The sequence below is a fragment of the Astyanax mexicanus genome, chromosome 20, assembly GCF_023375975.1.
Source record: "Astyanax mexicanus isolate ESR-SI-001 chromosome 20, AstMex3_surface, whole genome shotgun sequence".
Lineage (NCBI taxonomy): Eukaryota > Metazoa > Chordata > Actinopteri > Characiformes > Acestrorhamphidae > Astyanax > Astyanax mexicanus.
The window spans coordinates 6701933-6720524 of NC_064427.1; the positions used below are offsets into that span (position 1 = coordinate 6701933).

Consider the following 18592-nt stretch of genomic DNA (forward strand, 5'->3'; position numbering starts at 1 on the left):
ATTGTTCTGCAAACCTTGATCACTGAAGATTGAGCAAACAAAGTTGAAGAGCACAGGCTGCTCTTCTTTTCTTCTTCTTCTTTTTCTCGGATGAAACAGCATAGAGTCAGTGGCTTGAGAGCAGCAGAGCAGTGTGCAGCATAGATAAGCAGTAAGAACAGGGAGGTAGAACAGCCGACTGAGCAGCAGGAAGGAGTGAAGCTGGGAGAAAAAAAAATAAGGCTGCCGTACAGTTCTGAAACTCTGTAATATGTTCAGCAGTCGATTCTGATTTGCCGATAGCGGGAAACTGAGGGCTGGAGTGTCTCCGCAAAGTGTAGCCGGTCGAAAATCCATTGCAGCGTGTGAAGTGACAGAATGATATCTCTCCCATCGTTGAGTGACTTGCTCGCTGGCTGACTCGAGGCTCGTTGTGCTGAAGGTGTGTGTCCTGTCACACACACACACACACAAACCAGATTTGCGACGCCCGCAGAGCCTGGCATGCAGCTCGCTGCAGCACGTTTAACCCAAGAGCACTGAGCTCAGCACTCCCCAACCCTTCAGGACAGCGCCTGGCACTGCCACCGCAAGTCACGCCAACTTAGCTACGCTGCAAGACTTAACCTGTTCCTGCCCAACTCGACTGACCATTACGGATGGACCATTGTTGATCCCGGACGAGCCCCCATCCCTGGCTAAAAGTTAATCTTAATCATCCTTAAGCAATACTTTCGTTACAAATGCATTGATCTCTCAAGTTCTTAATCATCTATTTTAATAAGTGTTTTTTTTTTTTTCATTTTTCTCAAACGGTCATGGAAATCTAAAGCAGAGCCAGCCACAAGCTGCAGAGCTTAACCCGGTCCTGCCTGTTTTCTTGAACTTTACGGATGGACCCACGCTAATCCCAGTCAAGCCCCTTAATCTTAAGCATTATAAAGCTGCTGTTAGCAACACCATTGAGGACATTGATCTCCTTCAGTTCTCAATGATTTCCATCAGGATTTATCGGCTGCTGATGGGAACTGAAAGCAAAGCACAAGCAGCTGTGCATTTTAAGCACAGCTTTAGGGTAGGGATGTTCCATATTGATTGGGTGGATTGAGTATCCGCTGTATTTTAAAGTGGAAACAAACAACTTTTGTGAGGAAATGTGAGGACAGGGCTGTTTCACTTTCACTTCAGGTCTACTTTCGGCTTTGAAATTAAAATTTTACTTAAAAATGCTTCCCTGGCAAGCTTTTGTTTAAATTTCTCCCCTGTCTCTCTGTCACGCTCGGCAAGATCTCATTTTCCACCCGTTTTTCATTTTTCCGCACATTCTTGGGCTCCCTATCTCCTTATAAAGGCATTTTTTACAGGCTGTGTCCCAATTCACTAGCCAGGGCATCAGTAGAGTATGGGATCGCGAAACTGATGACACAGGTTTAATCCCACATGAGGAGTGGGATGTGTGTTTTTTTTTTCTTTTCTTCTTGGGTTTACCTGCTTTGAGATCAACTGTTCTGCAATTAGGTTTAACAACCCTCTGGGCTGGAGAGCTACTAATCTGTAGAGCTCCATGCCTTTACACTTAATTTTCCAATTTTCCAGTTTTTTTTTTAGTTTTTTTTTGGTGGCCCACCATGTGATGGCTTGGAAAATATCTGTCCCGCGGCCAAACTTAATTGCCGACCCCTGCTCTAGACCAAGCAAGTTAATGAATTGTAATTTATTGCTATTGCATTTGTTCTTGGTTTGTTTTGTTTCATATTTACATTTATATATCTATATATCTGCAATCTAATTAAAGGTATAGGAGAAAAGGTGACATAAAAAGCAGGTAAAACAACAGAAGGATGATTCAATCTGGCACATTAAATCACACATCATATTTTAATACTGTACATGTGTTCACTGATTTAATGCCACAAGTTAAAGCTGTCAAATTTAACATTACTGTGGCTGCTTCTCAAATCCCGAATGTTTTGCGTATAGTTTACTGAGCCAACTACACTAGTGAATGAGACAGGGGTGTAATGGTGTCTAACTATCAAACACAATATATTATGGTGGTTTGTGATTTAAAACTGGTCTGGTCTGAATGGAGAGTCAAATGTGCTCAACACTTTGGTATTGGTTCATATTGCATGCATAATTTAAATAAGCTGCAACAGAATTAATTTAGTAATGGACTGAGATTTACTTACTTATTGTGGGCATCAAATTATTGTTCTTTTTCTTTAAGCATTTAAATGAAGTCTGATGATGTGTTAGCAGCAGTCAGAATAAGTGGTAGTCCTGTACAACAGTAACCAGTGGGCGGAAATTGAAAATAGCTAAATTGAGGAGGATATCTGAACAAGATTTTTTTTAGCAATACCGTAAAACCAATTTTGTTTCCATAAGGAACCTTTTTTTACCTCTTCCATGGCATTGCCCAAATAGCTATCTGGAGCAACTTATGCATCAAGTTTGTTCTATTATTTTTTCACTTTTTTTTTTATTTTGAAGTAATTGGTTGCCAAATAATGGGAATAGTCTATATTTACTGAATCATAATCAAATGAAACAAACTATACAATAGCTATTTTAGTGATTTTATTGTAGTAAATTAATTAATCATATTCTGTTGGTGTTTTGTATGTGTGGCAAGGGTCCAGTCACCATTGTGCTCATTCCATAGCAGTCACACTCACAGCTTTACGGACCTGAGGAATCCTGTTTTGGGCTCATACAGAGCCTTTCTATATCCACAGAGAGTCAATGCAAATCATCCAGCAGACGCCGCTTTCCTTTTGATCTGCGGAAAATGCAAATGAAATGAACAAAAGACCCCGACGCACTGAAAAAAAAAAAAAAAAAAACAGCGCATAAATACAGTCTTACACCTCCCAGTGATTCCTCCAGCACTAAAAGAGTGAGGGGATTAGAAAAATAAATAAATAATGCGTTCCTTTTTTTTTCCAAGCGGTTTGTGGAGCTATTTTGGGTCTTTTGGCAGCTTGAGCACTCCAGAGGGGTTCCATGCTGCACTCAGTGTCTATTAACAATTTAAAGGGGAGACTCTCAACTAGGCCACAGATGACTACAGCAGAAAAAAAAAAAAAAACGAACGGGCCTCCTGTTCGTATGAAGCCGAAGTGACACATTTGAAGGATAGCAGATGGCTCAGATTAATGGGATGAACAAGTTGGAAGACGGAGGCTATCATACATAACAGCGACTTTGCTTGGGCTATTATGAGTATGTCCAAAATGTAATGGCAAGGTCGGCATGTATGAGATACATGCAGGAGATACATTTCATATAGTTTTTAGTGCCATCAATCAGACTAAACACAGACAATTAGACAGCTGAAGGTAAAAAAAACAGGTTTTCATAACTAACAATCATGACAATGTACTATAAGAATGTTTTTCCTTTAAACAGCCTAAAAGAAAAAACACCTCGGGCTCAAATAGTTGCTTACAAGGCATTAAACTAGTCTAGTCACGGTTCTGCAGTCCTTTTGTATGATCAATACCGTCGAAATGATAAGTAAAATATATTACTATATATTCCAGCCTATGAACTTCTTTAACATAGTAGTTTATTATAGCTAAAAAGAACATATCCTCTACTCTAAAACATACACAAGTGCTTGTCTTCAAACACTAGGGCTTAACATACATTGTAAACATATGCTTCATTGCAAGCTAGTAATATCATACCAGTTGCGACCAAACACACAGACAACATTGCTTTATTATCCATAAAATAAACCTCACAATTCTACAACTCTGCAAACATCCAGCAGCTTTTCTGCAACTCAATCACTGTGAACAAATTCATTTCTATGCTTTAATGACTCTGCCAGCGTTGCCAACCATCCGTAACATGTTAAATCACCCAGTAAAATATGGAATTATTTCATGATTGGAAGGTAAAAGACATGTTTCATATTGAACTGATAGGGGACATGTTTTGTGCTTTGTGATATGAGACAATCATGGTTGTCCCTCAAATTTTTTTTCATAATTTAGCTGCTATTTCCTGAATTCTGGTGTATTTATTAAGGGAAAGTAAAATCCCAGATTTTTCCCAGCAGGTACACTGCTGCTGCTGCAACTGCATCTTAGCCAATCAGCTCTCCCTCTTGCCCTGCCTCTAAACCCATACATCACCCAGTGCCCCCCCCCCCCTAAACCACCCCTTGCAAAAAAAAAAATGAAATGGAAATGGGAAATGTCCATGATTGTGTTTGCAGCTTTTTCCAGGTTTCAAGGTTTCTTTCAGATAAAGCTTTGTTAAGTATGTTCTGTAAATGATTGTTTATTGTGGATGCAATCTTTTATATGAGTTTATATTATAAGTCTATTTGAGTAAGACTAACAATTATTAGCACATTTATTAAGACAATTTGCAAAAGTGTAGTAGTGACTGTGAAGTAGTGAAGTGAGTGAATTTATGAGTATCAGTTTCAATAACCATCTAATATTAAGTGGGAGAAAAAAAATCTGATTTCTGGGGAACAAAAACTGATTCACTATAAAATCCAGTCAAAACCTATTGTCCATTTTTTTTCTTAGAAAGGGACTCCATCTCTACCAACACATCCCTTTTCTGAAAACTGTGAAACGATGGAACTCTGATAAATCTTAACTATATTTATCATACAATGAATATGCTGAAATATCACCCCTCATCTCAATCAAAGGATCACTGTGTGAAATTCACGTGTGCAGCTACTTAAATTAACGTTTACTCGTGCTGCCGTACTCTCAGAGTCAGCACATCTGTTTCTTAGAAGCCTGGATATTCACGCCACATCAGCTCAGCACTTCTCTTTCCTCCTTCTATCATGTATTGAAATCAAATAATCGAATAAATCCAGAGCTGCAGTGGGCAAAGTGTTTCAACGTCAGTATCCGCATGTTGGCAACCTGGAGCATTAGCTGTTAAATGCAGTCTAAGCCAAACATAACGCTCCAGTGGTTTGTTGGCCATCAGGCAGCTTGGTAAGGAGGGGCAGTAGCTGCAGAATGCTGTATTCAGTGTTTTAAGTGTCTGATGGAAAGTCTCGCGATTGTGGTGATGACTGCACTGCAGTGCTTACTTGTCCTGTCCTGTCCACTCACACAGTCACTGTGAAAAATGCTACAGTGCAGCACAAAGAGAAGTTCGGAATGACCTTGGCGAGGTTACTCTACTCCTTAAACAGGTCAGGATTTTGGTCAATTGTCTACCTGACATTACATCATGAATCTTAAGGATTTCTGTTACAGCATTACATAATAAGCTTTTTATGTTTGGTAAGGAATTTTACTGAAAACCATGTTTGTAATTAGTAAATCTGCTAATATCCAAATATAATGAATAAAATATAAAAATTGTCTCTTTCCTGAACTTCATTTTAAAATCAATATTTTCCTGAATACAAATCAAACAGTTCATGTCCTCCAAACCTTTAGTGTCCTTATCTTTGTCTAGTTTTTATATTAATTTTCAAACATGCAGAATTTAGTGTTGATTCCTGTTACTGATCTGGAACTATAACGTGGAGTAGAGAGAAAGTGAACAGGCAGCTTCTTCAAGTGTCTTGTAGGAGATTTTAAAGCCTTCAAATTTTCAGAAAGTAAATAAGTTATTTTACTGCAGAAAAAAAGGGTTTTGTATTACTTACATGTGAAGCCTGTATATGGAACAAGGCATTTTAAGGGGTTAAAATCTCTTAGTGAGACTTAGTGCATATTATCTGGTGAAAATTATAAATTCAATGCTAATTAGTTAAAATTATTAGTAAAAGTACCACTGAATTCATTTATTGTGTATTTAAAAGTTGTGTCTCAGATGTTGATAAACCAGCCTATTTACAACCCTGTTACCCTGTGTTATAAACACTGCATTTTTTTAAATGGGAGGATTATTTAAAAAAAAAAGATTGGCGACAATGGGTTTTAGCACTGTAATAAATTTTAAGTTTAACTGATTTTTGCGTTGCTGGCTTTGTGTAATATCCTCCTAGCGTAATGTGGCCGGTTGGTCAGTATTGTACAGAATACAGTGTCCATTAATGGACAGAATATTGGGCTGCCATTAGCTTAGCTGTGCTGCAATAAGACTTTGCACCCACTAGGCACAAAGTCTGGCCATGCTTTCACCTTTTGCTGGGAAGAATTCCATGCGAAAGACGCAGAGTGAATAAACTGAGCTTAAGTGGGATAGAACATTTCATACTCGGCCCAGTGAGATGTAGCAGGCACTAACACACACTCTTTCTCTAGGAAAATGGGCATTGCATTACAACAGCAGTCAGGCCGTATATAAATATTTCCATGCGTTTTTATGCCCCAAAGGATAAACATAAGAGATAACATAGAGCGAGAGAAAAGGCCAGCAAGCGAGAAAAAGCACGGGAGAGGGAAGGAAAGAGAGGAAAGAAATAAAAAAAGAGAGAGAAACTAGAAGCCAGGTGAATTCCCAAGTGAAAAAATAAGGGGAAAAAAACGAACAACTGACAGACAGCCGCCTTTGTGTAGTGAATATTTAATTACGCATCTCCCAAATAAATTCACCGTATCCCATTCAGTCTGATTACACCAGTTGTCTTCAGGCCTACGTTTCCTTTTGAATTCGCTGATTAGCAGAACCCACTGCTTTTCCTGTTGAGATAATCCAAGCAAAACTAATGATGCAAAAAGCACGGCCTCATCAAATATTTAGCGTTAGCGGCAGCACCAGCAGGCTGCCTCCCGCGCTCGCAGCCCCGCTCCAGATCTCTCATCATCAGAGAGGGCGCTCAACTTTGTCCGAACACGTGAAGGTCCCTGACTGGCCTGACTGGACTCTTGCCTGTCATGTTCTGAGTGGCAAGCCTTCATGTTGTCAGTAAGAAGCTGCAGCCCTGAAGCATCTGCAGAGCCGGTAGGAGCTTTGAGACAGTCAGTCAGTCTGTCTGTGAGCAGAAATACCTTGTTTTTGAGCTTAACTATAGCAAATAACGCTATTTCTCTTTATATATTTTTCTCTACTCTCTGTTTGAGATGTGCACTAGTACTGGAATAGCTGATTGACCATTGGAAAACAGCAGTGACCAACTGCAAATTAAACACTTAATCAACTGCAGACTTTTTTTTTTAATTAATTTACAATGAAAACTGACAGATTTACATTATGGCAACAAGTAAAAAAAAGCAAAAAAGGGATGCATGATTTTTGCATGAATGTGACGATACATACAGCTCTGATATAAAAAAAATAAAAAAAACGAGATAACTTAAAATGATGAATTTCTTTGATTTTACCAAATAAAAAACTTCTGGAATATAATCAAAAGGAAGATGGGTGATCACAAGCCATCAAACCAAGCTGAACTGCTTAGATCTTTGCACCTGGTGTGGCATAAAGTTATCCAAAAGCAGTGTGTAAGACTGGTGGAGGAGAACATGCCAAGATGCATGAAAACTGATTAAAAACCAGGGTTATTAACAAATACTCATTTCTGAACTCTTAAAACTTTATTAATATGAATATAATCTTGTTTTCTTTGCATTATTTGATGTCTGAAAGCTCTGCATCTTTTTCTGTTATTTCAGCCTTTTCTCATTTTCTGCAAATAAATGCTCTTAATGACTGTTTTTATTTGGAATTTGGGATAAATATTGTCTGTAGTTAATAGAATAAAACAACAAATATATACCTATAAATAGCAAAATCAGAGAAACCGATTTAGAAACTAAAGTCTCTTAATTTTTTCCAGAGTTGTAAACTGTTAATGTGCAACTATTGACTCAGTAGTATAGAACATTCTTGATATTAGTTGTTAAATTAAGTAAGAATGTATATCTCTACCCACTAGCCATTCACCAGCACTCATCTTCACTGATATTTACAATTTATTCTAGCTGTAGCAACTTACTCACTGGTGGCAAATACTGGCCTGACAATATTGACCACTGTGTGGATGGATTGCAAATACTTTGCGTAATCTCTGCTTACTGTGGGATCATTCGGGTGAGCATGAATCACCAACTCTGTCAGGAGAAGTACGCCGAGCCAGATGATCCCAAAAAGTGCCCAGTCAGACGTGTATTTCCTTTAATTGTGGGAGAGCTGTTACATAAACACTGAGAAAGTGACTCATAGAAGGGTTTATATTAGGAGACTTGCGAGACCACATGGATCTTGCACATTCTTACAAAACAAAACAAGGATGGTGCACATGTGAACGGGTCAAAGACTGTGAGTGTTTCTGTAATGGTGTATATATATATGACCATGTCTGAGTTACTGAGGGTACTATAGTATTAAAATGCATGGTTCTCATATTGTGGACATGTATTGGGGTAAAACACAAGCAAATTAAGAATCCAACACCATCTAAACCATCCTTTAGTCTCATTAACTAGCTGAGGTTTAAATAATTAATGAATTTAAACAAAACAATGTAATTCAAATCAGCAGTGTGAGATTACTTTGAAAAATCCTCAAATGAATGCAGGATTCAATGCCATTGTCAACAACTATCAGTCAGTAATCCACCCCAGTTATCATAGGCTGGCTATTAGCATTGTGGCTAACCTGCTCCAACACTGTTAGCATCATGGCTTTAAGCCGGCTGAACCCAGATGTTAGCATCACAGCTAACTCACTATTTTAGGCATAACACTGTAAAACAGGTTCAGTATAACCAACAGAAAATCCCAAAATCCTATCCAGTGCATGTGCACTAGTGTCTGTCTATCAATATTATCCATTCATATTTATAATTCTGTTTAATATTATTATATTTTAATAAGGAATGTAATAAAATATTGCTATACAAAAAGTTTAGTGTTTTTATGTGTTGCAATTCTGTATTGAATCTTTAGAAGAGAGTAGTTAAATAATTGTTTAGATGAAGAGGTTGCAGAGGATGATTTTAGACAGTGCATTTCATCTTGTATTGTTAGACCCTATCTTTAAATCCCACGGTTACGACTATATAAAACATATTAAAGTATATTTTTTCTTTTATGTAGATTTTATGCCAATTATGATATTTGTTTACGGTGACAGTTTTCCTAAAATTTTATTAGCAAAAAAAATCGAAATAGATTGTTTTGTTCGCAGCATTGCAATATATTGAATTGTAACCTCTGTATCATGATACATACAGTATTGTGAGGTTCGTTCCAGTACACTCTTACTATACCCTCCTTTTAAATCTGTGAAATACTGCCATACTATTATATTGTGATATCAAATCAAATCCTGAATGTTACTATTTACCAATTAACCGCGTCCTGCGAGTCCTGTGAGTTCTGTGAGTGGTCTTCTGACTGCTAATGCTAATGAGCCATAAAGAAGTAAGCCCTGATCTACTTCTGCTTCAATCAGAGCTACTTGATTTGCCTTTTCACTCTTTGGCCTCTTTGCTACTTGTTCCTTTCCTTCAAGCTCCATCAAAGTTGTCAGACACTGCCTTTCGAAGAGGGGATTTAATTCACTCTCTTCTCTTTTAATCTGGCGATTGGCTTTCGAAACGTTCAGAGACACCCAGTCAGCCCGGGCTTGTCTTTCCCTGCGCCGCTCCTGGCGCAGCCCAGGCTTTCTGCTAATTGGTAGTAATCTCAGCAGCCCCTGACTCCTCTCTGATAGGGAAAGAAGTGCAGGAGAAATCCCTTTCTGCTGATTACGGCTCTAAGAAGTGACAGGCGGGTCGATACCACGTACCGCTCAGGCACTGGCGCTTCTGGGAAAAGGACGGAGTGCTGAGCGGCACCGAGCTCCCCAGAGCTGCCTTCTGAAGGGTGCGCTGACGGCTACTGTCAGAGCCAGCGCTGCGGATCCTTATTGCCCGGGAACCGACGAGAACATTACTGCCGTGCCAGAAATTGGCTGGCCAATGAACATGGTGCGAAACCCAATGAACGCAGAACTGAGCACGGTGGCCAAGGCAGCTACACCCGAACAGACTACTGCTATATTCTCATGCCGCCTGCTTCTCCCATTCCAGCAGCTTGTGTATTTCCTCCTTATCCATGTGGAAGAAACAAGACCATCGGACCATAATATACAAAAAACAATTGTCAGGCCTGATTACATCCAGCATTGAAGCCTGCAGCAGGCGAGGAGCTACTTCTTAACCGCATCCAGTCCTGGCAGCCAAACTCAGCATTGCAGGGGAAGGTGCTGAATTTGGGAGGCGTTGCGTTTAGGGCTAAGAATGTCCCGCGAGTGCCTGACTGACTCTGTTAGACTGATGTGTATTAGACTTATGATAAGCAGCGGAAGTAATCAGGCCTCTGAACGCAGGTCATTACCTCCTTAAATGTGAATTCAGTGGACGGATATTTGACATTATATCCAAATTAGTGAGCTCATGAGGACATTTTCTATCTAATGGTCAAATTGGAACAATATTTTAAGGGGGATGTTGGGTTAAAAAACACTTGACCAACAGTTTTGAAAGTATTTTACATATCTGTGGATTAATCTCTATCTCTAAAATTACATCTTGGAAAGTTTCCAAAATATAGACCTAGTTAATAAGTTTAATATTAATATTGAGCATGTTTCAGCTGTTTTAAGTAGAAAAATCTAGATCTGCATTGGTCTTGTCCTCACATATATAATTATTCTGAAAAATTGATGTTTTTGTCTGAGTTTTGCTTCCAGTCCACAAGAAATCCACAAGCAATAGTTACTGAAAAAAATGAGCTTTTAAAAACACTCTGTATCTTAATGAAACAGCTGACAGCACAACACAACATAACATTAATGTATATTTTTGTCTGAATCTCAAATACCTCTTTATCCCCTATGTAGTGAACTACATAAGTCATAAACTACAATGTCTAGATATAGATAGAGCTAGATTTCAGATTTCAAAATAGGATATGATACATAAATGTAAATATTGTTTTATCACAAACTTATAGTGCTCAGTTTAAATGTTTAAAATTGGTAATCTTAGAACACAGAATATACAACACTTCATAGGCATAGGGAGTAGTGTGCAATAGGGAGTAATGTGCAATGTGGTGTTTTGCTGTGGGCATTATTCTAATGGCCTTTTTCTACTGGCAGATAATGTTGCTAGTTTGAAGCAGTAATGCTTTAAATAATTACTTCATACAAAATTTCACAAGATAAAATTGTCTTAAACAGGTTATGCAAATTTTATGAGATTTATGTATCTATAAGGTACCTTATAATATTGTTTCAACAGAACAATGTGTCAGAATAAGACATTTAAAAAAATAGCATAGACTATAAACACAATAAATAAATACTATAAACTATATTTGCATCCCACCTCAAGAACAAGCCCTTGTAACCTCAAAAAAAAAAAATGTTGGAAAGACCTTTTTGACATAAACATCATGCACGTTCATGCAGTTACATTTTGAACTCAAGAGCTTAAGCCCATTTAACCCTTCAGCATTCCAGACCAGATGTGACTTTTTGCCCCATCAGATGTTGCGGAAATCTACCCTATATTACATAATCCAACATAGCAACAGCGAGCGACTTTAAAATCTGATTAATATCTATGGATGTAGAACAGACATATGAACCCCGTCCAGCCCGGACTTTAATACCCACTCTGAGGCTGCAGCCTTCTGGCTGTGAAAGCTGTGCGCACAGATTCAGTACCATCACTGAGGACACAGCACAGTGGAAAAGACTGAGCAGCCCTGACTGACCTCCTGCTCTTTATAATGCTGGCTGTGTGCAATCAGACCGCATTCGATTCTGCAATTCACCTTTAAAACAAGCTTAATTGTTCTTGACTGAGATGTACAGTTCAAGACAGAAGGTTTAACTGGTATTGAACTTACAGTACATTATGTGAAGGTTCTGGAAGGTTTTTTCACACTTACACCTCATTCTCAAATAATTCAGTTCTTAGGAAACCACTTTAAATGTCACCATCACCTATATAGGCTGCATTTACCTATACTTTACACTGATTAGTTTGTAGAAGTGCGTGCATCCGATGGCGGCATGTTTAAATAAGGATTAATCTACAGTCACAGCAGATACAGGAATCACCAGCATAATCTGTTGTGCCAAATTGATGCATGATGCAAGTCCATGCAAACAGTAGTCAGATTTTTGAATACTGGAATTGTTATTTTGGAATATGCTCGTGCCATCAGGGCATCAAGAAAAATCCATTGATGGAATAACCTGCTCTATATTCAGTATATTCAGGTAGTCAGCTGACCTCATTATTCAGCACATACTGTTGCGGAACCTAGACCTGTAGACCAACTGCAGCCACCCCAGATTATAGCTCTGCCCAACAGGCTTGTACAGTAGGCACCAGGCATGATGGGTGCATCACTTTAGCAGCCTCTCTTCTCATATTGATGCTCCCATCACTCTGGAACAGGGTAAATCTGGACTTTTACATGACAATCTGCCACTCTTTATGCTTCCTAGCAAAGTAAAGTCTGTTAGCCTCTCTAAACATGGTCTACACAGCTATTTAGTCCTAATCCATTGAGTTTTCTTCACATTGTGGGTGTGGAAGTGCTCTTACTTTCACTACTAAACATATCCCTGAGTTCTAGTGTTGTTTTTTTTCCACGATTTGATTTCACCAAACATTTAATTGATCAAGATTCTTTTCTGTCCGCATTCCTTTCTCAAAGATGATGTTTCCCCAACTGTCCTTACACTTTTTATTAATGTGTTGGACAGTTCTTAACCTGATTTTGAATAGTTTCAGCAATCTCAATAGAGTTCTCTGTGATTGATGCTTGAAAATGGACCCTTCTGAAACAGATTAACATCTTTTCCATGACCTCAGGATGTGTCTTTCCACATGGCTGTTTAACAAATGAGAACCATTATGTCCAGCCCAGTCTCCTGTGTAGCTCAGGAGAAAGTCAATATGAGTACACATTGTGTTCAGGATTCATGTAACTGCAGAGAATTCTACACCAATATGGGGCTGTGGAGACCCTCCCTTCTGCTCTGCTCAACCGCCCACCCTCTTGCCTCAAGACCAACCAACTAGGGATTCCACTGACAATGACTGAATGCACTGCCCAACACTGTATGAAGCACAGTATGCAGTCACAATATATTACCAAATGCTTGTGGACACAGCTTCTAATGAATACAATCAACGACTTTAGGTTGCGTCCATTGTTCTTACAGATGTAAGAACAATGGCAAAAAGACAGGGCAAAAGACCCTAAGCCCCCAAACTTGGCCTGGAAAAGGCACAGTTCTGGTTTAAAAACCTAATTTTGAATCAGTTTTTTTCGCGTTTCCACCAACAACAGAGGGATTCTAGGACCAGGAACATTCATTCACAGTGGGAACCAAAGAATACTAGTTTTTCAGCATGAACCATGACCACTTTTGTTCACCGCCGCTGTCCAACACCCTCTGTTGGTTACATATAATGTGAGGTTTTGACGGTTCCACTAAAACTGGTCTAAACATGGGCTGGTTCACTTAAAAGCAGCACAGTTCTTTTAATCCTGAACAGAACTGGTTAAAGAACCAGAGTTATTTTGTTGGAAAAACGCTAACTGAGCTGTGGAGCAGAGGAACCATGCATGTTCTCTGGATGATTGTATGATGGTACTCTATCAATCCAATACAGTTTGAGTTGATTTCACTAAAGTTCTTGTCTTTGAATGCAATCAAATCCTCACTACAAAGCTCCAAACATCTTATAGAAAATTAGAAAGCCTTCTTTAGACAGGAAAGACAGATACTTCAACATAAACTGGAAAAGCTAATTTCTAATAGCCTTACTTTCAGAAAAAAACTAAAAATTTTCCCCATACACTCTGGTACAATTCTATGACCATGCCCAGGGATGGTCCAGATTTGGAATATAATAATTAGCACTTTAACCTCTAATCCAGACCTGTAATGACTTTTCAGAAGAAAAAAATCATTGAGCAGAGGTCCCATTACTTTTGTCCATTTAATGTATCTGTTACCTAGAGCAAGATAATGCCCAGGGACGGTCCAGATTTGGAATAAAATAATTAGCACCCTAACCTCTTGTTCAGACCTTTAATGAAGATGCTGTGCCACTGGACAGGTCAACACCATGCCTTCATTATTCAGGGTCAATCTCTTTCTGTCTGTCTTTCTCCCTTTCTCTCTCTTTCTCTCTCTCTCTCCCTCACTCATCATTCCACTGGTAATTCCGCCTGTCACTCAAGCCTGTGGAGGGTCTACAGAGCGGTGGGATGCTGCTGCTGCTGATGCTGCTTGGTTTCAGATGCGCTGTGCTGCTGCTGCGGCCCACGGCTGACCGAGCCGCTCTCGCGCCGCTTTCTCCTACACGCAAGTTCATCAGAAGAGAGTGAGAAAGAAAGTGTGCGCTAATCCTTTATGTAACATCTTCGGTTCTGCCTTTTCTCCTGCTCTGCCTTTTAAAGAGCTGCTGCTGCTATCGGTGCGGCTGCAGCAGCGAATTCACACCAACCAGATAAACACACACACACACACACCAAACTCTCTCACACACACACCAAACTCACACTGACACACACACACACACAGACACTCACATGTGAGCTGTTCATCACAGGTGCTCCCACAGGAGAAGCAGTAGTTGTAGTAGTAAGTGAGCACAGCTCGAGAATGCTGCTCAACAGCTAATCCTTTGTATCATCCCCCCTGCACTGTGCACCCCAGAGCAGCAATCAATGTGTAATATATATAATATATATATATATATATATATATATATATATATATATATATATATGTTATGATATATTAATATTTATGTCATAGACGTCATGAATAAACATTGTTATAAATTTTAAACCAATATTAGGAATGTATGTATTATTAAATATTAATATTAATATTAAAACCGAAAGGGCTTCAATGCACACGTGTGATGTGTGTTTGACTACAATCACTACATATAAATATACATATATACATATAAATATATCACCATACATTATATCCTTAATTCGATGGAAGAACCTTGTATCTCCATGTTTGCCTTTTTTCACTTTCTAACCTAATATAAAATGAGACATTGTTCTTTACACTAGGTTCAAATATATTTGGAAACATACACTATGAATGCTTTTTCTTCTCATCTAAAGTTGGCATTTTGTAGATACAAGGTTTTTACACCACAGTGCATATATACACCAAGCATCCACATTAACACTTACTGTCCATCTCATTAGCTCCACTGATAATATAGGAGCACCTTGTAGTTCTACAGTATAATTGCAGACTGTAGTCATGTATCTGTTTCTCTGCATGCTTTATTATCCTCTTTTCACACTGTTCCTCAGTGGTTACTGCTAGACTGAGAAGTGTCCAGGCAACAGAGATATGTGGGCAGCATCCTGTGGCCAACATAAACTGTGCAGCAACAGATTCAGTCAGAGACAGACTTGATTTTATCTACAAGGTGAAGCAGCTATAGGTAGGAGTGTCTAGTAGAACACAGTGTTTAAAAACTCCAGCAGCACTGCTGCATCTGATCCCGATAACACAATAACCAGCACCATTCCAGTGTCACTACAGTGCAGTACTGCAGTGCTGAGAATAATGACCCACCACCTAAATTATAACAGCAGCCCTGGGGTGGTCCTGACCCATTAAAGAACAGGCTAAATAGAGGATAATAAAGTATGCAGAGAAACAGACACAGGACTACAGTCTGCAATTACAGACCAGAAATGAGCTGGTGTGGTGATGTGGTGTAAAGGAAATGTCTGTGCAATAGACACATGAAATACAAAAAGAAAACCTTTACAGGACAAGAAAAACCCTTCTTAATGTCAATGGAACTGAATATAAAAAAGTAAGAGAATTTCATTTTATAACATTTCCTTTTCTCGGTCCATTTATTGTACAATTATCTGTACAAAACTGCGATAGAAGGGAGAGAATGGTGCAGTATATTTTATACTACAGTAATAACAGTAAAGGCAAGTCTTTGTGCAGGTAGAGCCTATTTGTATAAGGAAACCCCTTTTCAATTTTCAGTGCACATCAATATACATGGGTAAAAACGATGGAATTTAATTGCAATGATCAAACAGAAAGGATTTGCACTAAGTCAAAAATGATGATTGAGATACATTACTATTACTATTAAGAGAATTTAAACTAAAAGAGCTGCAATGCCCACTTATGATGTGTGTTCCTCTAGAAGTATTGAAAGAATCTCATACCACATAATTACACACATACATGCAAGTAGATATATATACAATATATACAATTATATATGAGCATACATACATATTAATTTTTAGTGTAATGGAAGAAAATTGTATCTCCATTTTTTCCATTTTTACTTTTTAACTGAATTTTTAATGAGAAGTTGTTCTTTACACTAGGTTCAAATATACTTGTAAACTTAAGAATGCTTTTTGTTCTCATCGAAAGATTTTGCCATTTTGTAGATACAAGGTTTTTGCATCATAGTGCATATATATATATACAGCACACAGCAATATATAAAATATTTACATTTACAAGTCAAAAACGGTAATTGAGATGCAAGGTTTGTGCATAAAACAAGCGTCCAGTCAGAGAATATAGAGTGGTATAGGGAATAGTTTAGTTTGTTCAACAGTAAAAAAAAAAAAAAACTTGTATTTCCAAAAATATATTTTTACAGGGTTATAAAATAATATTATCTCAAGTAATTTTAAATGGAAGTCAATGGAAATGCCATAAACACAGCCATAAATGCCCACAAACTACTGATGCAGTTTATCAGTTTATCACACCCCCATCACCACCCACTCCTCCACCAGACTGAAGACTGGAGCAGCCCTCAGTTAGGTTCCAGCAGCTCGAGGCTCCTTCAGATGGAGTTGGGCGAAGCCTGAGTGACAGCTGCCACATGTGATGTCCAAAGCCCCCCAAACAAGCGCACTTGGAACAGCGCACAGGACCCCACCAAACACCCATCCATCCACCCACCCATCATCTCCACCAACGCCCCCATCTCCACCCCCTTAAACTGCTGCAGCCCTGTCCACTTTACCCCACAGCAAACCAACACCATTTAACCATCTTTACGCGAAATCGTTATAGAATTTGCGTTATTCATCGGCGAATTCCAGCCTCCCAATAACGAGAAACAAACAAACAAAAAGGCAGGCGTGCATTCATTCACACGCGCACCGTTGGTTCTGCAGGTGCCAGTGCGCGCTCGCGCTCTTACCTCGCTCATGCTTGTAGGATGTGCTGAGGTGGTCTCTTTCTCTCTCAAGCGCGCGCGTTCACACACTCACACTCTCTTTCTCACACGCTCTCGACTCCGCAACTCCGCTGTGATGCAGGGGTTCCCGAGCGCGCCAGCCGCGATTCTTATACGGGGAGCTCCTCCTCGCGCTCTCACCGCGTCCAATCGCGCGCAGGCGTTCCCCCCTCCCTGACGTCACCACTCGCACCTTCTTCACACAAGGAGGGTTCATGCTGCAAGCTTGCATATAGTGCACACACACACACACACAATGATTGGATCTGGATCTGCACTGGGTTGGGTTGAATTCAGTGTTTACTGTAGGTCTTTGTACAGCAGACAGACTTTCTGTTCCACCTTAAATAATCCCAATATGAAAGAACCAGTGTGACCAGCTCAATGAGTTTCAACGCTCAAGCTTTTTTTATTTGAGCTTGAGTCTACAAACGCGATCAACCTGGCCGAGCTAGACAACCAGTATTGGTTGTCTAGCTTGTAGTATTGTGGTCAGCCAGCCTTGACCACAATAACATGACAAGAAAAACTGATGATGAAGTTATATAGCTTATATAGCACCTTTCTAGAAACCCAAGGATGCTTTACAATTGACACGTTTTACACACAACCAGTTATACTCAGCACTCATCCACACACCAGTGAAAAGCGACAGCCAATAGCGCACAGCGTTTAGGGCTTATAGATCATGTCGAGATTTTTAAATTAATAGCAGGTTGCGAAATGATACGTCGTACGGTTTTCGTACAAATGTCGTACAAAGTTTCCCCATAGAAATGAATGGGGGGCCCAGAGTTCCATCTCGCACACGAGCAGCTCTGCGCACGGAACCCCTTCTCTCCCCTGCTCCTCCAGTACTGTGAGTGTATGGAGGAGCTGCTGTATGGAGCAGCTATCAGTCAAAAGTTTGGACACCCCGGCACCCCAGCCAGGGTTTAGCAACCACCTATTAACTGCTTAGCAACCACCTTAGCAACCACCTGGAAAACGGTAGCAACTGCCTAGCAACCACTTAGCAACACCTTAGCAACCACCTGGAAAACGTTAGCAACTGCCTAGCAACCACTTAGCAACCACCTGGAAAACGTTAGCAACTGCCTAGCAACCACTTAGTAACCACCTGGAATACGTTAGCAACTTCCTAGCAACCACTTAGCAACCACTTTAGAAATTATGCTAATTGCTAATGTTTTCCAGGTGGTTGCTAAGCTGTTGCTAACTGGTTGCTAGGCAGTTGCTAGGCAGTTGCTTTTCATTAGCATTAAACAAACGTTTTTGGATTTCAGCGTTTAACCAAAGGTTTTTAGATTTCAGCGTTTAACCAAATGTTTTTAGATTTCAGCGTTTTTAGCATTTAGCGTTTAGCTAAAGGTTAACAGCATATCAATGACTCTTCACACTCTTCAGACAGAAACAGCTTAGCAACCGTTTTAA

General features: G+C 39.4%; 1 protein-coding gene across 1 annotated transcript in view; it reads right to left on the bottom strand.

Annotated features, from left to right (window-relative positions):
• Positions 1-17250, bottom strand: part of pcp4a (Purkinje cell protein 4a) — a 37013-nt gene extending 19763 nt beyond the window's left edge. Inside the window, exon 1 of the mRNA XM_007244730.4 lies at positions 17123-17250. Coding sequence (XP_007244792.1) covers positions 17123-17131 — 9 coding nt within the window. The 5' untranslated portion in view covers positions 17132-17250. The remainder of the gene's footprint in view (positions 1-17122) is intronic.
• Positions 17251-18592: the final 1342 nt, after the last annotated feature.